Source organism: Scomber scombrus, chromosome 13, assembly GCF_963691925.1.
Source record: "Scomber scombrus chromosome 13, fScoSco1.1, whole genome shotgun sequence".
NCBI lineage: Eukaryota > Metazoa > Chordata > Actinopteri > Scombriformes > Scombridae > Scomber > Scomber scombrus.
This window is the reverse complement of record NC_084982.1, coordinates 24382823-24407040: the sequence shown is the minus strand read 5'-3', so window position 1 is coordinate 24407040 and position 24218 is coordinate 24382823. Positions and strand designations below refer to the sequence as shown.

The 24218-nt window shown below is 38.3% G+C and overlaps 1 protein-coding gene across 2 annotated transcripts; it reads right to left on the bottom strand.

Annotated features, from left to right (window-relative positions):
- Window positions 1–77: 77 nt before the first annotated feature.
- LOC133992561 (carboxy-terminal domain RNA polymerase II polypeptide A small phosphatase 1-like) lies at window positions 78–24100 on the bottom strand. Of its 2 annotated transcripts, XM_062431226.1 has the most exons (7): window positions 23750–24100; window positions 13845–13993; window positions 9247–9348; window positions 5456–5512; window positions 3949–4041; window positions 2102–2287; window positions 78–1929 (listed from the first exon to the last, which is right to left on the bottom strand). In XM_062431226.1, the coding sequence occupies exons 1-7, from the start codon at window positions 23805–23807 to the stop codon at window positions 1801–1803; spliced, it is 774 nt and encodes a 257-aa protein (XP_062287210.1). In that variant the 5' UTR covers window positions 23808–24100; the 3' UTR covers window positions 78–1800. The 2 variants fall into 2 exon arrangements, with proteins under 2 accessions (XP_062287210.1, XP_062287209.1); XM_062431225.1 differs by lacking the exons at window positions 13845–13993; window positions 23750–24100 and adding an exon at window positions 10022–11083.
- Window positions 24101–24218: the final 118 nt, after the last annotated feature.

Below are 24218 nucleotides of genomic sequence, written 5' to 3'. Positions count from 1 at the left end.
CATTTTTTCATTTGACTTGTTTTCTCCTCTGCCATGTTGTCTTGAGTGTTTGGTATGTGAAAAAATGTACTGACCTGTTTCAATAAAACATGCTTTATTGATGCAAGGTAAAAATATCTGTACTTTTTTATTTTTTTTATTTTTTCAATCTTAACATTTATCAGCAGCAATTGAGAAACTCACTTTTTTGAACCAGTTTCTTTACTTGAGTCACAACGTTAATACTCTTGCATACAGTAAAAAAATTAAATCAGTATTTCAAGACAGGTTATGTTTTCTCATGTACTGTCAAATTTTCTTTTTTTTAAATCTTAAACTGATGTAAATATTCACACTGACGCAATCACACTGAAACCCACACACACACACATACAGATATACACACTCACACTCGCTCCAGACTGAGGCAAATTAAAATCAGGGCTAGAACATGTCTGGCTCAAGCTTCCCATACGAAACTGAACATACAGATCAATAAGGCAGCGCACTTGACTCCATTAATGTCATGCATGAAAAAGCTCAGATTCAGGTTTACCAACAGGAGGCGTCAGTGGGCGTTTTTAAATCAAATGTCAGATTTATCAATGACACTTGAGCAGGTCACAACCTCCTCCTGCACACATGAACATTATTGCATTATTGATAGGTGGCACGCTGAGGTGGCCAATTCAGCTAAAAACTCAAAACATAAAATAACATTAGATAAAATAATATTAAAACCAATTCAAAAAGTTTGCCTAAAATCGAATATACTGTATGTACAAAAATAATCTCACCACTTCTGCAATGGTGTGCGGTCAGTTATCTAAATGTCTGCGAGATCCAGACTTAGTTTCATTATATTTTTCTTCTTAAAAAAATTATGTAAGTATGACGTTAACTGAACTGGTCATTAGAATAAATCTAAAACGGTTATTACACATTAAAAATTAGATTCCACTCAGTAATATTACGATTTAGTGATTATATTTAACATTATCAATCAGCTGTAATGTAGTGAATAAGGACTAAATGCAATAGCAGTGGAATACTATATTCCAATAATGACAGTTTGGTTTCTTTGCAATCTCAACCTACAGAGGCCAAATTCTCACACAAACTGTTTGTAGCTTTTCAAAGACATACAGCGTCTAAGCGCACATGAAAATGTGCATTTTGTATTGAAATGTGTCAAAAATTACTAAGAGATTACTAACCCAATTATTTTAAGTTAATGATTGTCTTTTCTACATATTTGGCCATTTTAGGTACAAAAAAAGTAAGTTAATCTCAAGGTACAACCTTCCAGGAACAGTTTCATGACTTGTTATTTTCTGTGTGAGATATATTAATTACAAAATGCTACATTTAACTGACATGAAAACTATGCTATGTGGTTCATTTGTAGAATGGCACTGAACTGTTCACACAATCTAGGTTTACAGCACACTTACATACAGTAAGTCATTGCTGTCACAACAACAGCAACAACACACTAGCTGCACTGCAAAAGATCTATAAAAAATCATTTAATCTTATATTCAGTCGAACATCATTACTAAAAAGAAAAAGAAAAGAAAGAAAATCTGTTTCTGGGATTTGATTACTGTCAGTGCTGAAGCACCAAAACCCACCGGAAGATTGCCTTCACCTTTTTTTATGCTATAAACTGTAAGAGTGGAACATCAGATTAAATGACAGTCACTTTTTGCAGTGTGGTCCTTGTACTGGGAAGCAGCGTGGAGCCTGTGGCCCACCAGCCTCCGTGGCCCCGTGACGACAGCTGCTGGTGATTATTTTCATCCTAGTATCCTGCCTCTGTTAACTTGAAGTCCTCTGCTGCTTGAGAATATCATAGATGTCATCCTCTTTGCTTAGTCTCTCAAAGAAGGGGATAAGATCGAGGAGCTCGGTGTCTGACATGTCGTCAAACCAGGACGCTACAGGAACCTGCAGGATTTGAAAAGCAGGATATGGTAGAATCAGAAAAAAACTGACCATAATGATTAATATTAAGGACGCTGCTATAATTTAGGGATGCTGAATATAGAACAGTAAACTACTGAGTTTCCTTTAATCACATGTATATCAGTTTATTGCAGAAAAAGAATTATAAACATACTGCGTTGTCCGGGTGGAAGATGTATGAGGCTGGGGAGTTGTCAATGATGATGACCTTATTGAGGTCTCGTCCTAAACGGCTCAGGTCTTTTACATAGTTCCCTTTGTGGAAGACGCATGACTCCCGGAAGAGACGGCTCCGGAAGGCCCCCCATTTGTCCAACAGGTCCGAGACAGGATCAGCATACTACAACAGCAGGAGAATCAGAGTGACTGTCTATAAACAGTGTAGAGCGAACGATGGACAGATTGTACAGCAATCGTGTATGGATGTGTTTATTTTAATTAATTTAAATTGTATTTTACTTGACTTACAAACAATGCTAAAAAAAACTATGAGGAAAAAATGTAACCATTCTGAAAATGTATAGATTAGGGGTTAAATTTGCATAAAATGTCTATTCATTTTCTACATAGCTTTTCCTATAAAGAGAATGCACGGAGGCACGGGGAAGAAATTCCACACAGACACCATATTTACATGTGGTATTGAAATGTGATATATGCCTGGATACGTTGTTAAGATAAGGGAAAATGCATATTAATGCAATGTTTAACAGTGCGACCACATCCATAAGAGAATTGGTTCATGGGTCCAATAAGCTGAAAGGTCACCTTTGTTGCCAGCTAAAGCAAGCTCTGCAAAAGCTGCAAGTAGTGGAAGTAGCTAGAAGTCTGCCTATGGGAGAAGTTATTTAGAAAGGTATGATGTCAATTTGTGGCAGTCAGTCAGTTTCCTTGACCTGGGATGCCACTTGTTTGTGGACAAGTTCACCAGCTGCACTTTTGCGTATTGGGATCTGATCGCAATGCAGGAACGAGAATGCATTTTAATACGGGGTGTAAATGCAAAGACACACGGATCAGATGTCATTATCCAGATAATGTATCCTGATACAGATCACATGATATTACCAGGTGTAAATGGGGCAGTATGGCCACTATGTTTGAACCCAGAACCTTTTTGCTGTGAGACAACAGTGCTAACCACTGCACCACCACATTAAACATGCATTAACCGATTCCTTGGACACTTGAGTGAAACAAGACGTTAACTTGACATATTATTACAAGCTGTAATAAACACACTGGTATATCACCTTATAAAGTTGAAATGGCTAATGTGTTAGCAAACAGTTGCATGTTTAGACATCAAGCAATCATGGAGCGACATTAGCATTAATTTAGAGTGTGTTAGAATGTGTTCCTATGTTAACCATGTCAATATGCAAAACTGTAACTTAGTGATGCATATTGTGCATTGGACTGTTAGTAATAAAAATCCTTTACAAGATGTTTTTTTAGGTAAGCCTTTTTTGACCATTAAGCAATATGAGCATGGCATGAATCACTAATAGAGTGAAAAGTTTTAAACATGAACGTCTTCAGAGTGGCATTTGATATTAGACAATGTATCCAAAATATAACAAATGATACTGTCAAGTGCTTCTGACAAACATGGTTAATAAAGCACAATTAAGCATGTGTGGGTGCTTTTCAGTGTGTAATGACTGACCAAATGCTTCTCTAAGTTAAGTCATGTATAGGGTTAACACAGTAAAAAGTAAATGGAGAGAGAGGTGAGAGGTTAGAATCTCTGTCCAATTGCCTGACAGGTATCATAAATAAATCTTTCTGTGTGAGGGTGTATATAACTCGCCTATAAATCACAGCCGGAAATTAGGCCAGGCTTCCAGTAATCCTAAGCGTAATGTTTTGAAACGACAGGTGTGACTTTCCACATAAAGTCTGGACAGATGAGCACTGTTAATGTATGCCATTAAGTCTGTATTAAGCAGTCAATTTTTAACCAGCAGATAGTGTGTGGGTTGAAAACAGCAGTCTGACCTTGGATAAACTTGCGGTGAACAAAACACACTCGAACAGTTCTCCCATCCTCTTGAGGAATTCATCGACGTGGGGCCTCTTTAACACATAAACCTGGGTGGAGACACAAAGGGGACAAGAATATGAAATCTAAAATGAATGTGTCCGATTTTGATTAAATTAAAAGCAGAAGAATAGAAGCCCTCATGTGCGCATAGTCCATCAAAACATAACTGAGCCATGTATCTATGTATGTTAAATTATGTTATCTGTATACACTTCTGTCATTATTCACCACTGTGAGCTAGGGTAGTCTGTGTCTGCTATATAGCCATATAATGATGTCCACAATGAAACATTGCGATGACTCCGTTGATATGGCCTGGTTCACTATCACTACTGCTGTCAGTCTCTACTCTGCTCCGTGTTCGTGAACATAAATGACAAAACGCAGTAAACTTAAACAAACTAAACTGAAATAAAACAAGTGTAAATTACATAAATAAAAATAGCATCTACTGCATTTTGCTGTCAGCAGTGGAGACAGGGAAACAGGTGAAGTGAAGATAATGTAAATAAAATGCAAAACTAGCTTGGCCAGTAAAAAGACATAAAGAGTAATTATTAATGTAATCTGTGCAAAATATGGGCAGATGACGAAGGGGAGGTGGGACTTTTAAACCACAATGTTATGATGGTAGAGGTAGAGTGGTTGATGACTGTCCATCGCTCCAACGCTAACCGTGCACATTGTTTTCTTTTGTGTGTCGATAATTGTATGTTGCTATAATGACATTAAATAATGCATAAGAAAAGCTGTAATATTTAAATGCGCAAAGACTTCCTGTAAACACCCCGACAGGACTTCATAACCACTTCCACTAAGATGCCAGCGGCCTTGTTTCTGAACCAAGTCATCCCGAATAGGCTTTCCCTACTTTAACAAGCCTATCCTGGATTACTTGAAACAGACCCAGGCCTTTTAGACAACAAAGCTCCTCTGTCTTCTGGCAGGCCCAACAAAAGCAGATTGCAGTTACCCTTTAAAGCCTGCAGGGAATAGTCACTGCCATTACCTTGCGCCAATGAACAGGGCATAATATGGCCTGTAGGCTGAGATTGATGGCCAGTGATTTCTGAGAAGCCTGCCAGAGTTTCCTCATTTCGTCAGGACACTGAAATAGCCACCTGCTGCTTGGAGCCGTCAACAGAGGGCTACAGCTACTGTCAGGGTGCACAGTGCACAACGTTTTTTTACTTTTACCCCCTCATTTTTGAGCTTTGGATGGTTTATAACATATATTCTGGTTACTGGTATGCTGTATTTAAAGTGCAATGAGAATCAGTACATATGAAATTGTACTCTACATCAATCCTGCTTTCAAAAATACATCTTTGGGGCTTTGAGCAGAAAGTTTAACAAGCATCTGCAAACTATAACTTCTTTGATGGCTGCTTTACTCTTTGACATTAAATCAACATGAGAAACAGTACAATAGATGTTCAGTTAAGCATAAAAAGTGCATACCTGGTGAACTGTTCCATCAATTTCCACTGGAATGATAAAATCAGCATTGTTCACTGGCTGTCAAAAAAAAAAAGCAGGAGTATTAAACACATGAAAAAAAAACAATTTTTCAGATTATTTTGAAAGAAAGCCAACAGCGGCAACTAATCAGTGGGGGAGATATGTCACATAGGCCTAAAGACGCAACCTCAGCATCTTGTAAATAACACAACACTTGAAATAACATGACTCTTGTTACTTCCATCACTGAAATACGGGCATTACAGAAAGTGACTGGGCTCATAAATACATCTGACTTATTTATGTGGTTATCACACATGAAATATGCCTCTCAAATGTTAGCATCATCACATGCAAATTCTATATAAGGCGTGACACCATGGCCTAAATAGGTATACCATGAGGTAATGGTAACGCAAGAGCGAATGAGTTCAACATAAATCATAAACAGAATGTGCAAGTATGCATTTACATTTTATGCACAGATTTCTCCTTATGTCGACTCCTGAAGCCGCTGGTTCAAATATTTGAATAACCAGTGAGTTAATGAATAACTTATTTTATAATGCATTTGTTTTTTTATAGGATTCCACAAGTGTGAACTTTATTCACTTCAGTTATGTTTCCATTCTGGTTTAATTCTTCAGGGTATGTTTGCCTTGTTAGTGTTTAACTTTCTATACCAGCCACTCTCCGCTACCTTTACACTAAGCAATTAATGTATACTCAGCCAGTGTAAGCTCAGGGGCTGAGCAACCCACAACCCACTAACCCACTTCCATCCCCCATTTAGAAATAATGGGTCTGATGTGTATAAGAGACATTTTAAGTTATTATTCACTTTTAAAAACACAAAAATATTTCCTAAGAAGCATCATTATGCTTATTACAGCCTGAGCATGAAAGTGCCAGTGTGCAACAGTCCTTTAGGATGTGCAAAAACTCGTTAAACTTTGCATCTATGTTCTAACTAGTACACATTTTAATTTTATTTTGCGCTACAGCGCCCCCTTATAACTTTTAGGATTTTGTGAGGTGCTAGGCTTTAAAACTCACGAAACTTTGAACATGCATCAGAAGTGGCGCAACGTAATATTTGATATCTGACAACAAAATTTGGGGGGCATATGGAACGCCTCAACACTTTTTTCAAAAAAACAATTTTTTTAATTTAGTGTGCATTTTTTTCGCAGATTGAAGCTTGATTTGCGAAGCTAAATCACAAAGCTTTAGAGTTATCGTGGAACACACTTGACATGACGTTTCAGTCAATTTTGTTGTAACTCAACTTAACATTGTCCAATCTGCCCCAAATTTCTCATGCTTGATAGGAGTCACGACCTGAATACATCTACATGGCAATATTTAGTCATAGCGCCACCTACTGACAACAGGAAGTGTACAATGTCTACAATTTGAGGACAATTTTATGATGTATATGATTAAGATGTCTTACGGGTGATATGTAATAATTGACTATTTTTTGTACAGGTGTGTTTAATAAAATGTTTTTTAATGCACCTAAAATCGAAATGTTTTCTATCCTTTTCAAACAAGTCACACAACTCAGTGGTTTTCCTTTGCCTTTCGCACGCAACCAACCTCAAGACTTTGTTATCTCACACTATTCTTAGTATGTGTGTCAAGCTAATAATTATTTTATTATTCACCTTGTGTTAAACGTGGAATTCACACAGTATGAGCCTGTTTACACATTGCTAGTGGCAATATCCGATGACATCCTTTAGGACAGTTTGTGACCTGAGAAGGACTAAACACCACATGACATTCATTACATAATTGGTCATGACACAGGAGCCGTGACTTTTGGCATTGATCACTTTGTTCACTGAATGCTACCTTAAAAGGTATCAAGATAATCAAAAGGAAGGCAGTTATTTGTAGGCACAAAGTAAAATCAGATGAAGTCTTTGAAAGCATCTTTACATACAGTGTACCCCTATTCATGTTTTTATAATAATTATATATATGAATAATTAGCTAATTACAGTGTGCAGAGATTTTATTTCAAAATGTGTGCTTGTTTTTTTCTTAAAATTCTATTAAAATGCACTAATTATATTGATTATTTATTTACTCAAGGGTCCTGGTACATTATAACTAACAGCTGAGTATTTACTGTACTTTAGCAAATGTACTTTCCTTCACAGAAAATCTGAATTTAATTGTTTGTTTATATCTAACTTCAATTTTAGGGTGTAGGTGTGTTTTACACCAAGACACCAAATTATCCAATGGAATAAATGGTTTGTGTTTGGGTGGCACATAAGTCTAGCTGCTTCATTGTAAAAACAAGCCATGTGCCTTCTACGAACATGTAAAATGATGTAGCGTAAATCCTTTTGACATTTTTGCCTGGACTGTTTTTTTTGACAGTCAATATGGAAGCCTAACAGCAGTCTCTCAATGTGTGCTTTCTAGCTATTTTTGTGTCTTTGTAAATAAGGTCTTTAAGTACTTACAAGGCAGTGTAATTAAAAAGGTGATAAGATTTAAATATAACAAAATGTATTAGTTTTTGTTTTGTTTTGTTTTTGTTAATAAAACATTTGCAAACAGATTTTCAAGTGGCTGTACAGTCTCTACGTAGGCTAAGATAGTTGGAAGGTTAAATGGCATGAATCGAGATACTGGGAATTCTTGCCAAAATAGACTCCCTTTTCCCAAGAAAAATGAATGCCCTTGATTTGTAGTATGTAAATAAACTATCCATAATAAAACTACACTATAATACAACTTTTCAGCTTAAGCAGTTTCTTCATGTTTACTTTTTGATAAAATGGAAGCTTACAGTTGAGCTGTGTTTCAAATTCTCAACTCTCACCCCCTAGTGTTTCAAAGTGGTACTACTGTTTGCACCGCTGTCACAAAAACAACCAGAACGCTTTCCGTTTTCTTCAGAGCCTAGCTTTATGAAAAATGATCAACACCACTTTGGCAATAATCAATATTAAACCATCTGTCTGCTTACCAACTCCTTGGTCATAAGAGAATATTAATTTCACCACTCCACATTTTAGAAAGGCCAGTGCAAGAAAACATGTTTTTTGCTTAGATTATCAAACAGAAAATGGTTAATTTGTTTGTTTCTGGCTGGTAGCGTTAGCGTTGTGGCTAATGTTATCCTCTTCTTTTTTTGGTTGTGCAATGGTTGTGCACTCGAATTGTGCCTCAAACACAGCTTATAAGGAAACAATCTGAGCACCAATAGTGTTATTATTCTATAGCCATTACACTGTGCACTCAACATTTAATTAAAGAAAAACACTTGTCTATTTCCACTTAAACTGTGAATCAAGCATCATGTTGATGGTTCAGCAGATGGTTTAATCACACATGCAGGACTCCATCACCAAATCAGGGTAGAGAGGCATTTAAAAGGTGGAACATCGAAGGCAGGAGATAATGATAAAATAACATGGCTGCACGTGATGGATTTCATTTTGTGTCTACTGCATACAGGAATAACCCCAGGCCTGCACTATATAGATGTTCAAAACACTTTATGATCTATTATCTGCAGTTCAGCACTTAAAATCAACTTTATTTATGACAACAATCCTTGAAAAAAATGTATATTTTGCTAGGGCCATATACATTTTCACAACCCAGGGAAAAACCGATCCAACCATGGGACACAGAAGTTTGTATTAAAAGGAACATATACCCGGCCAATTACCAATTTTTATCTGTCTGCCAATGACCCCATAAAGTATACAATATACAGCATATGGATGAGAAAGTAGATGTGGTCACACAGGCCAACTTACCTTAAATGAACTATGCACTAGGGTTTCATCCAAATCAATGACCACACAGATCTTCCCTGCATCATTCGATTTCATCCGTGGGAGCAGTGGCTTTGCTGGTACCTGAAAATAAAAAAGGGAGTTAAGCCCTGAAGCTCATTTGTAGATACTTGTCCCATCATTAAAAAGCACTCTAAGCTTTCAAATTCACAATATGAGCAGCAGCTACAATGTCCAAGTGACTGCTTTAAACATACACTTAATATTACCATCTCAATGTATCGTTCATTGCATGTGAGTATGTGTGTTGTTACTTAAGATATTGAATTGTGTTGTTGGTGTTCTGAGTATGGGTTACAGGAAACCCTGGATGCTACAGCTGCTGCCATGTTGATGGAGCATGTATGTATCAGCATACTGTGTCTTGTCGTTCAACAAGTGGGGGGAGATCAGTGTTTGTTAATGCGATTCCAATTCTAAAAACAAGCTGGTATGATAAGACAGGCTACTTGTAACACTGAGTGCCTCGTGCTTGTGTTTGTCCCTGCTGAGTGAACTGCCACATGATAATAATGGCAGAGCTGGAGTTTGACACAGATACCATGCCAAACTGAATCCCCTGTGTCTTATTCACTGCCACAGTTGGTCGCTCAGTTTTAATTATGTCAAATTAGGGAAACAATATTGATAGCTCATTTGCCTCGAGTATGGGATAAATTAAAGTTTCACCCACAGTTCTGAGAATACAAATGAATGTTCTCCAGTACTTGACAGCATATTTAACTACTTATAATACCTGCTCAAGAGGTGGATTGCAGTACTCGCATTCACAAAGCTCATAGGAATCATCTTCGCTGTCCTCTTCTTCTGAATCCTCGATCCTTTTGACCTGTGTGACTACGTCCTGTGCTGAGACAACACTTTGAATAATACCTAGAGGTGGTCCTGTTTCACTTGAGATTTCATTTAACCCACAGTTGTCGTCTGACTCTGGAGTCTCTTCCACAACAGAACAGTTCTCACTCAGTTCATTAGCGTCAGTAATTTCAAATCTGACTGTTTTGCACTCCTCCTGGCAAACTTCAGGGGCTTGAACATCCTGCAGCTTAATCTCTGTAAGGGATAAAAGGGCATCTTCTTCCTCGTTCTCAGAAGCATCTACATCAATTGTCTGTTCGCATGAACTTTCTTCCTCAACAAATCCATTCAGGGCTTGTATGACAGAAGACTGAATGCTTTTGATGTGATATGCATAGTATTCCTGAACACTGAGATCACACATCTCATCTTTGACATCTGTAAGTGACCAATATGGCTCCTTTTCTGAATATTCATCAAATATTTTGTCTTCATTACTGTCAACTGTATTAGGCTGCTCTTCTTTAGGCTCTTCATTGTCATCATTTCTGTCATCAGTAAAAATGTTCTGTTCGTCATGAATCATGGAGATATTCTCATCAGTCGATTGGTAACTTGGAGCATTACAGATATTGTCCTCATATGCATCACCTTCAACAGAGATGTCTTCTGCACTTGGCGCAAACATACAGACTTCGGGTTCTTGTTCATTTAAGATTTCAGGAGCGTATTCCTCCAATGCACAAGCTGCTCCATCAAAGGTTCCTTCATCTTTCTCTGCCTCAGAGTTGACATAATGCTCTGCATAAAGGGCTTCATCATAAGCAGATTCACTTTCTTCCACTTCATCCTCTGCTGAACTTGATTCTGATTCTGCTTTCCATTCTTCAGGATGTTTCTCTGACTCACAAGACTCATAAGAGGCGTCATCACTTAAATCTTCCTCTTTACATGATTCCTCAGGAGCATCACAGCATTCATCAGTTTCCTGTACATTGATTTCTTTGTTAATTTCTTTCACTTGTGCCTCAGCTTGGTTTTCGTCAACATACAGGCCGTAATGAATATCTCCCCCATCGAAGCAGGAGATGTAATGCTGCTTTTGTGTAAAAGCATTTCCGTAATGGTCAGATCTGTCAAATAAATCGAAGTAATCCTCAATAACAATATCAACAGTGGGAGTTTTCGTTTGATCGTTATTACTTTCATTCAAATTGATTTGCTCTATGTCTTCGTCATCTTCAAAAGATTCCCACTGGGTCTGTTCATCACTTGAATCTTCCTGAGCTTCTTTTTCAGATTCACCACATGAATCAGAGCAGGGTTCAGAACGAATACTGCCATCAGGACAAGTCTTAAAGGATTTGGTTTCAATAGAAGAGCAGTCTGAGGAACTGTCTTCTTCAGCGCTGTCAGAGTCGCACTGCTCTGATGCATCATATTGTTCAGTTGCTTCATACTCTTGGTTTGTTTCAGAGTCTGTTTCTGAGTCAAAGTTTTCTTCAGTGTTCAGGTCTTTCTCAAAGCATTCGCTTTCAAAAGAAACATGCTCACTGTCATCAAAATAAACCTTTGCAGGCGTCCTGAAGTTCAATGAATCTACATCTTCTGATAATTTTGAGGACTCTTCGTCAATGACCTTTGTTTCATTTTCCTCATCATTTTCTTCAGGCAGATAACCCTCATCATCTTCATTTGTGCATTCAATGTGGTTTTGAATTTCATCATACCCACAAAGTTCAGTGCCAGAGTCCAATAATTCCACTGAATCAGAGATGTTAGGTATGCCTAACCTGTCACCTGTCATCTCACAGTCTTTTGTTGATGCCTCTGACTCAGAGTCAAAGCACTGCTGATCGGAAGGCTCGTATTGTTGCAGTAGCTCAAGGTGTTCTGTACACTCAAAGTGGTCTACACATTCAAGGTGTTCTGCACACTCAAGGTGGTCTACACATTCAAGGTGTTCTGCACACTCAAGGTGGTCTACACATTCAAGGTGTTCTGCACACTCAAGGTGTTCTGCACACTCAAGGTGGTCTACACATTCAAGGTGATCTGTGCACTCAAGGTGATCTGTGCACTCAAAGTGATCTGCGCACTCAAAGTGATCTGCACATTCAGGTACATACTCAGATGTTTCAGACTGCTCAAAACTGTCACAGTTAACTGCTAATTTATCTGCCTCAAAGTCAAAAGACTCAAACTGTTGATCAGAGGGCTTACATTGCTGGAATAACTGGAGGTGTTCTGCACAGTGTTCACAGCAAGGACTACATTGCGATGCTATGCTATGATTAGCACAGTGCTCAGAGGACTTGCAAGGTTTAAAACACTCACTGTGTTGAACACATTCATCAAATGGCTGGCTTAACCTCAAAGTCTCACACTTATCAAGGGTCTTGTCAGATTCAGAAAAATCATCACTTTCTGAGTATTGCTCAAAGCTCTCAGTGTGTCCAGTGCTATATGTGCAGGATTCAGCCTCATCTGCAGAATCTTGATTTGTGTCGCCTTGTTCCACGCAAAGTATAGAAGGGTTTATTTCTCTGCTGACAGTCTGCTCAGTATATTCCACAAGGTCGTCCAAGCCAAGCTCAGCACTTCCCTTTGAAGGGCTGGTGAAATCTGCAGCTTCTGTCAACTTGGGAACCTGGCATTGTTCAGAAAACATGGCTTCAGTAGATAGTGCCCCTTCACAAGAGGCTTCAGTGCGTTCAGAGTTTTCCAAATACATCAGGAAAATTATGTCTTAATCTGTACTATGTTCACTCAGAGTTTATGCTCCATGCATTAGGATCCTGCAGTGTCCAAGTCCAAATGACTGCCAGGTAACAGCAGAGTCCATGTGGAGTTGATATTCACACAGCTGGTGGGGGGAGTCACTGAAACTGCAGCCCGCCTGAGAGAGTAACAGCAACAGGAGCAGCATGTACGTTGACATGACAGGTTGTCACAACCAAAACTGAGACTAGCACTTGACTCGACCCTCCCTTTGCCAGAGACCAAGCAATTTATTTTGGGGGCTTGGGAAGACGTGACGAATAACTTCTGGAATATCAAATCTCTATAAAAAGGCTGAACTAAGGCATAAATCTGAAACTGACACCTGAGAACGTCTTGACCACTTGATCTCTGGTCCATAACTGCCCAAAGCCATGTTGTTTTCCAAGAATATACTCAGTTAAACCACTGTCTTAGCACAAGTAAACATCGTGAAAATTCACATTTTTCACATTCAAGCACCCTCTACACAATAATTCTCTATCAATTTTTAAACTTATTTCAAAATTCAATATTCAAAATTAGTTTATATCATTAAACCTTATGAATATGAACCCAGGAAGGTTTACTAAGTAAACTAGTAAACCTTCATGCTATTAATGTCTCGTCACACTGTATCTGTATTAAAGTGCTATGCTGTAACACAGCTACTGTTGGTGCAGCAGCAGCTGGTGATTTTAAAAGAAGTGATCTTTCAGTCAGATGGCCACTTCTGTAATATTCATACTATTACCGCCCTCCTTGTGACGCAGTCATACTGATTGATGTCTGAACATGGAGTACTTTCCAACACTGCAGTGCTTTAGCTCCCAGCCCAGCAGAAATGTTCTTGTAAACATGAAATGCCTTCAGCCAAGAAAACATGTGTTTTACACATCACATTGCTGTCAATCATGCAAACCACATACTGCTCAAAGGCGATATAGAGGTGGGGGTGAAAGAAAGTTAATATCGCTGGGATGTGTGAGTGATGGACTTACTTTTGACAGGGTCCCATTTTCTTCTACCAGTAGGGGGGCATTGTTTTTTACTGGAGGTGGCTCTGTTTCCTTGTGACATAGACAGCAGAAGAGACTGTGGAAAAGGCCTCTGCTGCGAGGCTTCTTTGAGGAGGAAACTTCACTGGCACCTGGAACAAAAGAAAAGAAACATAAGGCATGATGCTCATACTTTCCCAACAACAAACCAATCCCAGTTATTGATTACTGATACTGATTTCAATGCCCCAACTCAGGGAAGTGGCTCTTGAGTGAGTAGCTTCAACTACACATCACTACACACATGAACATGCTGTTTGAACTATTTTAGACAAACTTTGAAGGTATGGTTATTTAGGTATTTGTGATGCCACAGTTAAATCCAATAAGTAAGTAAGAAATAGTATTTAGTGTGTTTCTAGGCAGGATCAGTCCATTTATTGGCTTCGGTACAGGCACAGTAGCTGAGCGAGTGCATCTGATCACTGCATCACTGTTGCAGAAGTCAGACGTCTGTGAGTAGGACTCCTGCTGTGTTCTGACATGCTGTGTATGTGGCTATTTCAGTTGTGAAGTAAAAGGTTAAAAGACATTACATAACAAATATAGGTCTTCATTTCAACCCCAAAGATAGTCAGATGAAGAATTCCTGGACCAGTTTAATTTCAATGCAGATTTTGTTGTTTTAAATGACAATAGTTGGCTTGTTTCACCATGGAATATGTTATAATTAACATTCAACATATTTAAACCAACAATTATCAAGTGGTTCTGCATCACTGCCACTGCAATACTTCCAGAGGAATAGTAGATGATGGTTTTACTGTTTTTTAAAGACCATTAACCTTTCACCTTTCATTTGTATACTGCATAACATGAACAGTATTAAGAAGAAGGAACCCCATGCAGTAAATACTGTAACATATGATTTTTCAGATATTGTACATATTATGAGCACTTGTACCTGCTCTTTCACAGAGCATCAGCCAGGATTCTTTCTATATTTAAAGGGGACATATGCACATTTACAGGTCTATATTTTAATCTGGAGCGCTACTGGAATGCCTTTGCATGATTTATAGTTTTATATTATGTAACTCATACTGTCTGTTTCAGATCATGTCTCTTTAAGTCCACTCTGTTCTGATTGGCCAGCTCTGGAAGCTGCCCCTTGAAAGATTTCCGCCGGCTCCGAAGGCTACAGCAACAAACCATGAAACAAATAGTGGTAGTATTGTATCATTCTCATTCTTTACTCAAAATGTCAATTTCTCAAATACATTAGTACATGCTCGAGCTAAAATCCAATCCAAAGTATGCGAGTAGATCAAGGGAAACAACACATCGAAAAACTGGAACGGACCGGACGGTCATTTATGGGAATGTATGACGGCCTAACATCAGCTCGTCTGCAAAGTACAAAAAAACAAACAAAAAAAACCATTGTAAATGAAGTACTCATGAGGAGCAGACTAAAGCCCTGGCTTTTGACTTCGAGTACATATTTTTAAATACGTACACCTCAAATTTTGGAACTTTGACCATGTTTAACATACAGAATGGTGACAAATGACAGCAAAAAAAACAACATAAATTGTCTTAGTAAAGTGTTGGGCCACCACCTGCTGCCTGAATAGCTTCAGTGCTTCTTGGCTTTGATTTTACAGTCTGTGAACTCTACTGGAGGGATGAACGCCATTCTTCCAAAAGATATTCCCTCATTTGGTGTTTTATGATGATGGTGGTGGATAATGCTATCTGACACATCGGTCCGAAATTTCACATAGGTGTTCAACTGGGTTGAGATGTGGTGACTGTGGAGGCCATAAGATATGATTTACATCACTTTCAAACTCATCAAACTATTCAGTGACCCCTCGTGCCCTATGGATGGGTGCATTTACCTTCCAGGAAGAGACCCCTCCAATCAGGATAGATATGTTTCATCACAGAATAAAGGTCACAACAACTTTGTATTGATTGGCAGTGACCATTCCCTCTACGGGCACAAGTGGACCCAAGCTATGCCAACAAAATGCCCCCCACAGCATAACAGAGCCACCGGATCCCCTCACTGTAGGGCTCTAGCTTTTAAACCAGTACCAGTTTTTCCTTTAATTTGTCACCCGTCTATAGATATCCAACTTCATAATATATATCATAACTGATATAATAATATATCAGTTTAATATGTTGAATTGATAATGGCCATATTTGAAACGAAATACAGATTTGAGACAAAATGTTTTTGCTTTCTGTACAACACTTCTGTTTTTATTCGACCTGTATGCTAATCTACCTAAATATCACTAACTCTTGATATAACAACAGCGACTGACACACACAAGTGACATAAAAAATCCCGACCACTGGTGTCAGAGTGATGAGAGCCAGTGTTTACAAAGAAAGAAAAAACTCTGACAAATTAGCTGAGCCAAGATGACCAGTCAGAGCTGTCAGCTCAGGCATTAGCATGCCTCTCAGACAAGGCTAAATCCGTTGCCTCTGTATGAGGTTCATCATGGACATGTCAACCTGCTTTGGGTGTAAATGTGTAAAGACTGCAATAGAAGCACAGTTGAGCAATGGCACCAAGCAATGGCTAGAAACTAACACTAGACAATGATAAAAGTTGTTTTTTTAATTCAAGAAAAAAGATTTTTCTTATATAGCTTTTACCTATAACTCTTTAACTTGGTCTTTAATGTGTTCTCTAGGTTTACTTTGTGCATTCCTTGTGTAGCATTTATGATGCTAGCTGATTTCATCACATTTACTGTATTTATTACGATTCCATAATAACTTAGCTGACAGCTGGTAAAGTTAAATATAAAAAACAAAAATGCAAGAAACCTGACAAGAGGACTCACAAGTTAGATAATACACTCCCTTAAACATTTATCATAGACTAATTGAGCTCAACACACAGAGGAAAATGGCACTTCTGATTTTAAATTTAGAAAAGATTGCTTATATCAAACATTATTAACCTTTCTACGCAGCCCAGTTTCAACTTCATCCCCCGAACAAGTCTAACCTAATTTTACATGATATTCCCAGTAGCTTTTGGCCTGCTGACCACTTCATTCAGCTGGGGCTGAAAGTGGACTAAGTCCTGGGAGAGTGGTCATTATGGCCTTGGCATGCTGGTTTAGACATGCCTTACTGGTCCCAAGATGAAAGGTTTGTGAGCAAACACGTGAAGGAACTGGGCAGGTGAAGCTTGTAGTGTTAAAAAACATCACGCTGCTCAGTGCATTACCTCTTCTGATATTACACATCTGAGTGCTTAAAATAGCCTGCCAGAGCAGCTGTTGACAGCGGTTAATGATGAGGCTCTATGTATATATATAGTGCTGCATGCTTACACCAGGCCATAAACAGACAAACTAAACCTTGTTGTGTCACCTACAACCCACAGCAGGAAATGGTTAAGATGTGTGTTTACACTGTTCAGACATGCTTCACTGCATGCATAGAAAAATGAACTAAATTAAACCACTGACATTGTATACTCAGCAACATGTCATTCACAAAGCTTACTAATAATAATGTCTACGCTGCAAAATGTCAACATAAACAGACTTTGAGGCTGCACAGACGTCACTGGCTCCCGATGGAATGAGTGAAGATCCAAAATAAAGAGAGGTCACAGTCGAGTCAAGTTCAAACCAAAAGCCATTTCAACTACTTTCATTTTGGTTTCTAACATGGTAACATACAGGATACAGATCCTTTTCACTGATAGAGCTCTGTAGGGATTTTCCGGAAAACTACACAATTAAAAACACAATTTCTATTTACCTATAGAATATTTGCATGATAACCATGTGAGAGGGCAGATACAGGGAAATGCCGAGCCACAATGGTAAAAGTTCAAATAATTCTTTGTGTTTATTTGTGTCACTTGCTAGATTCAAACCAGGTCCACGTCTAACCCCTGGGACACCTCATTGTTTAAACTTTTTAAACACCTTTATGTTTAGGAGTTAAAATAAAACCCATTGTTTGAGTGGGTGTTGAATTCATAACTTTAGTTTTATCATACAAGCTCTGTTACAACTTGTAGGCAAGTGAATCAGTGACAACAGTTTAGGTTTAAGGAAAAAATAAACTTTCAATGGAAAGATTAAACTGAACAACAGGCGAAACAGGACAACTAGGTCAACATTTAATCATATTATTTAGCTTGAATAAAAGATTAAGGTTAGTTGCAAGACCTGTGGTTGAAAAATGGCTTCTTGGGGAATAATCAGATTTTATTCTCATGTCAAAATTTCTGAATTGCTAATTGTCCTTACAATCATGTCCATTATGGGTTAAGTTTTTGTTAACTACAGGGATCAGAAGCAGTATAAAACTTGTGGGACAGGTGAATGAGAACATGGTCAATGTTCATTTGATCCCCTAATAACAAATAAAATTAGCTAATGAGCATTAAACACAAAGACAGCTGAGACTGACTGGAGTGTCATTAATTTTGCAGGTATTTGGTCAGTAATCAAATTACAATTTTGATCTAATAATGACGCAAAATAAATAGTTAAGAGATCACCAAAATGAATCCTGAGGGGGACATGGATGTCTGCAAGGTCCCAAATTAACACCCACTGAGTGCCAAATGCGGGTAGATTTTCTGTTTGGCGAGTAAATCTCTTAAGGTTATGCGCCACAGTGGCGGGTAAATATTTGTACCAAAATAGTTATGTAATGAAATATCTGGCAGAGGAAATAACTCACTTTCTTACTAACAAAATATGTTTTGCCGTTGCATTTTTTCATCTACCAGCCCCCTAAGAGGACACTGGATGTCTGTAGCAGATGTTATAGCAATACATGAAATATTTGTTGAGATATTTCAGTCTGGACCAACAGGCCGACCAATTTTGACCAACATCCCCTGACCCTCGCTGCTAATATGGCTAAAAATACAGTAGCAATGTGACATGGAGTTGCTCATTTGCCCAACAGAATGGGACACAGAAATGAATTACTACAATTTAAGTTGTCTAAATATATTTTTAATAACGTATTAACCTTAATACTGCCTCGTTATGCAGCCCCTCAGTTCAGCCTCTGTCTCAAACAGGCCAGTTTAGCTCCTGTCTCTTTAAGGCCCAACTGTGTTCTGATTGGCTAGCTCCTGAAAGTAGACAACGCAAACAACCCATGGAGCAACCACAAGAACAAAAACTACTAATGGACGGCTGTTTGTGGGCATGTGTGAACAATCTGATGTCATCACGAGGAGGAAGTAGAGGTAACTTTGCAAACAAAGCGTTCAGAGCAGGCTGAAGGCCTGACCTGGCTTTTGACTTGCAGTGAGCATTTTTACATACATTCACCCCAAGTTTTAGAACTTTAACCATGTTTAAAACAGACATCCAACATTATAGCAGTATAAAAGAAAATCACAAAAAGCATAATACATCCCCCAAAGAGATTTTGGGCTTATACATTCGAAAACATTTCATGTATTCTTTATTATTCTCTGTCCAATAGTTTGTTTACTTGGCTCAATAACGGACATTATACAATCTGAAACTGTAGACTACAGCTCTTCATCAGTTCATTGATGAGTGATGACAGAAATATCCACTCTAAATGTGGTCAGCACCAGTGAGTACAACATGCGTTATGAAGTCTGTATCAGTATCACCTGTGAAGCACTATGCAGTCAATGTTGCATGTGTGGGTCGGTTCCTGATCTGTAGAGGGGTCATTTACATGGGACGCTGGACCAGGGACAACGTTTTAACACTGATACTTGACTGGCATTAAAGGGCAGCAGAATGACCACAATCCCTGCAACCACATTTTAACGCACGATGGTGAGATTGCAAATCCAATTTAGCCAAATTGAACAGAAACCACAACCAGTTGAGTTTTAGCAGATTTTAAATTACAAGCTGATTTTTTTTTTCATTTCACATTAATCACACTATTGTGATTGTAGCTAGTTTCATTTTTTTTAAATCAGTATTAAAGTCTCCATGTACAATTAGGGTAACAAAAATGTGTAAGAAACAAATTGTACTGCAACCCTTCTTTTATATACCTCACCTCCCAGTCCAAGAAGCTTAGACACTGATAATGAGGTTACAGCATTTCCGAGGGGCAGCAACGATCTCGCGCCACATCAGCATGTTTTAGCCTACTTAGTTAAAAGTAGGCTTATCTCGGACCCTTTCAGGCAAGGCATGATGGTGTACTTGGCTGCTTCTATTCCTATCCAGACACTAAAAGAATGAGGCCTCCCATGGCCGACTTTCCGCCACTTTGACACCTGATATTCTGTTACAATCTGACAACTTGCTTCACACCCCTCCGGAGCAGATGGTACGGTAGGTTCACGGTGGCCAAGCTTGTCTTAGGTCAGGTCACATTGTGGTTCAAATGTTTTTGCATCTCAGTACATTCACTTTTCAGTCTGTCTCAAGTGCCATAACAAATCACCGTTATTACAATCACAGCTTATGTACTGACTTTAATGAACAGGAAAAACTGATTATTCATTATTTAGAATAGCACTCTGACTGCTATTAAAAAAACCCATATTAAAAGACATTTTACGATCAGTTTACTGAGCTCAACGATCTGCAATGCCACCATTTGGCTGCAGCAACTCATGAAATTAAAGAAGGGCAGCAGACAGCTACTCTTTCCTCTCTCTCTGGCCTCGCTGGCCCCTCACATATGGGTGCCAGCCATGTTTTGGACTCATGACCTCTTGTCCAAGAGGAAGTCATCTGAGATCAGGCCAGAATCAGCTTGTACTAGTAAGCAGGACCGTGCCGCCACCTTCTGACTGGACTGGGTTTTACAGCTGAATCACTGCACCGTTAAACATTAGCTGGATTGCAGTGGCATGATAACCAACTCAAACAACTGAGTGATATGGATGGTGTACACGTTTTATGTATGGGATTAAAATGCAGTACCTAATCTACTTCTAATCGTATTAAGTTTAAATTTCAACATTTGCAAGTAACAGAAATGCTAAAATAACTATAACTATATATGACCTGAGAAGGAAACACAGTTTTTAGCGGAAGTCTAATTAATGTTCACAAAATGAGCTGAGCAGCATCATATATGAAATGTTTGAAGTCCTGATTTAGAACTCTTTAAAATGAGCAATTAAATGTTGATATCGTATGAATTAAACGAGGCAATCCACTGATAATCATTACAGGTAAGAGTTTCACAGTCCACCACCTGCTGGGTGATTAATTTAACAATTCAATCACGATTTCAGTACCTCAACTTGCAATGTGATCTTACATGATCTACTTTTATTTAACCACCACAGGCCTCCAAACCAGAAACGGAAGGCTGCCTCGTTCTGCTACTATTTTTTTAACGTCTTATCAAGTCAAAACCACATTCAGTCATTTCTCTACCTCCATCAGTCAACCAGCAGTCACGAGATAGTTTGAAATCTAATAAAACTGACAGCAATGACATATTCATAACAAAAAGACCTGGCAAACCTCAAACTTGCAAGCCATGTCCACAATGACCACAAACAAACTATGAAAACTGACATATGATGCATTAAATGAATTCAAATATATGAGCACTTAATTACTTAATTAAGTCTAGATGTAAAATGCTCCTGACTTTATCAACAATTAAACACTTTTCAAGCTGTGATTTTGATATTGTTGGATACTAATAACTATAGAAAGGCCTTACATCTGAGTAGACAAGTGAGATTTCTTGTGTAAAACTGTAAACTGAATAAATAAGTGATTTGCTCAAAAAGCTATGTATAAGTGAATTTCACTGTGCGATATTGTATAATTAAACTTAATCTTGAACCTTGAAATATGCACATTATTGATCCCTGTTGGGACAGTTTTTGCTCTGAACTTTTGGCCATCAGTGAGCAAACAGCATCCACCTGTCATCTTGTGGCAACACCAGAAGTATTCCCATACTTCATCTTTATGCTAATGTATTTTATAGCTCAAAAATCTCCTTATTCATGCTATACTGGCTCTTTATGCAGCCCTTCAGTTCACCGATGTACACCAATTAAACCACTGCAAACCCAAGCAGATACACTTGGGACATTCCTCCTATAGAGAAGACAGTGCTTTCCACAGGTCAGGTGACAGGTGATATTACTCATTCAGATTTCTGGGTTGGTCTATCTTTGTGATATCCACACTGGTGCCAAACAGAAATCTGTATAGAAAAAGTACAACACTTGAAAATGTCATGCTAGGGTGGAAGTGAGGCTCCTCCTTAGAGAATATGTTAAAGGATAATGGCAACGCAAGGAATAAGGGACAATTTCCAGAGACAAGATGACTGTATGGGGTTTCCCAATATATCTAATGAAGATAGAAAACAATTAAATGTGTTTGTCTGGGAATGCTTCAAATTTTGCATTCATTCATTGTCTGTACAGAAGGATTACACTGAGCTTGATTATGCCACAGGCTTTGGTCTTAGTTCTCTGATGCCTAACCATGTGAGAGTGCAGATCATTTCCACAAACACTGCTTAGTGTTCTTCTGTGGAAATAACAGACTCACTGTATTTATGAAGAGATTTACGCCCCGACACTTGGAAAACACCAACAGTATAAGTTCAGTATCATCATTTATAGGATTCACCTTTAGCAGGGGCACACTTCTCATAATTGGTTCATCTGTCAGTTGTTTTCTTCATTAATAGATGAGAAAAAAAGTGAAAAATGTCGATAACTAACGATCCCAGAGCCCAAGGTGACACCTACGAGTGTCTTGTTTTGTCCACAACAGCCTACAACCAAAAGACACTGAGTTTACTGTCAAAGAAAACTACACTATAATATTCACATCTGAGAAGCTGGAATTATAAGATTTGAACTTTTATTGTCTTAAAAACAATTAATCTTATCAATCAGTTGGCAACTAGGGCTGCGCTATATGTTGATATATATATAAAAGACTACATATTGTGTTATATTAATCTGATTTCAAAGGCTGCATTACAGTAAAATTGTAATTTTCTTAATTTACCAGACTGTTCTAGTTAATCTATTATTTGCTTTTACCCACTTGCACATGATATCCACATTACTGATGATTATGTAAATTAAAAATCACAATATCTTGTAAAAGCACCAATAATCATCCCTACAATCGCATTATGATATTGATATCAAGGTATTTGGTTAATAACATTGTGATATTTGATTATATCCATATATCACCCAGCCATATTGGTAACATAAGCAATTAATCTATTCACTGTTGCAGCCTAAACTACATTAACTGTCACCACAGAGACTACTGAGCCTCACATGCTGCCTGTCATTGCACCAAATTTGAGACTTGGACACAATTATGTTCATTGTAGGATCGTTAAGTGTTCATTTGGTTAAAAAAAGAAAAACCTGTTTGGAGGAACTTAAATAAATAAAATATAAACTGAAGCAGCTCAACTCCAAAGTCCAAAACAATAACAGTGAACTGTCAGAGCCTCTGACCCCGCCCCTTTCACATACACGCATATTTATCATGTTTTAACGTTATCACACTCTACAATAAGTCTACGAGAAGCACAATTAAAAGTCAGTTACTCTTTTGGTTTTACAGACTTCCTGTTTAAATCCATGCAACTACCTCTTATTTACTTAAAAAAAAAACCTCAGTGGCTTCCCGTGGCTATACGGCCTACCCGCAAGGCTGAAAAACTTAGAGAAGCGAATCTAAATGTTACAGCTACATAAATGACACTCAAGGGCGTCAAAGTTTCCCGTTAAAAATGAGAAGACAGTGAGCTTGCTTCAAAGAGAAAGCAGCTGACATTTGTGACACTGTGGCGTCCTGAAAGCTTGCAGCTGCCCGGTGCCTTGCGGACATTGTCATGCGCAGCTGAATAGTTGAGAAAACTTTTTCCCCCAAACTCACCTTCATTTTCCTCCTCCTCTCTTCTTACTTGCGTGATTATCGACGGCGAATGGTCCATATTATATCAGTCACTCAAAGGCAATGAGGTTAATGCTGTATAGATTTAGCTGGACGAGTTATGAGGCAAAAAAAAAAAAAAAAAAAGTTTTTATATTTTGCCACTCCCTGTCTGCAAACACGCATACTGAGCGGAAAAGTGAAGAAACAGTCTAGAGAGAAGAACTGCATACAAAATAAACCATACAGGCTTCCGTGAAAAAAGCACAAGTTAAAAGTGTCTAAAAGTTTTTTTTTTTTTTTGCTTAAAAAAGTTAGACGTAGAAGAAGTTCATCAATTTGACCATGCAACCATGGCTTTGACGGTTTCAAGGAAGCCCCGGTCTTAAAGCCACATGCAGCCTGTGAAGCTTTGCACTACATGTCACTGAGCTTTCACGTTTTTATCGGTTTTAGTCATTAAGTTTGCAGA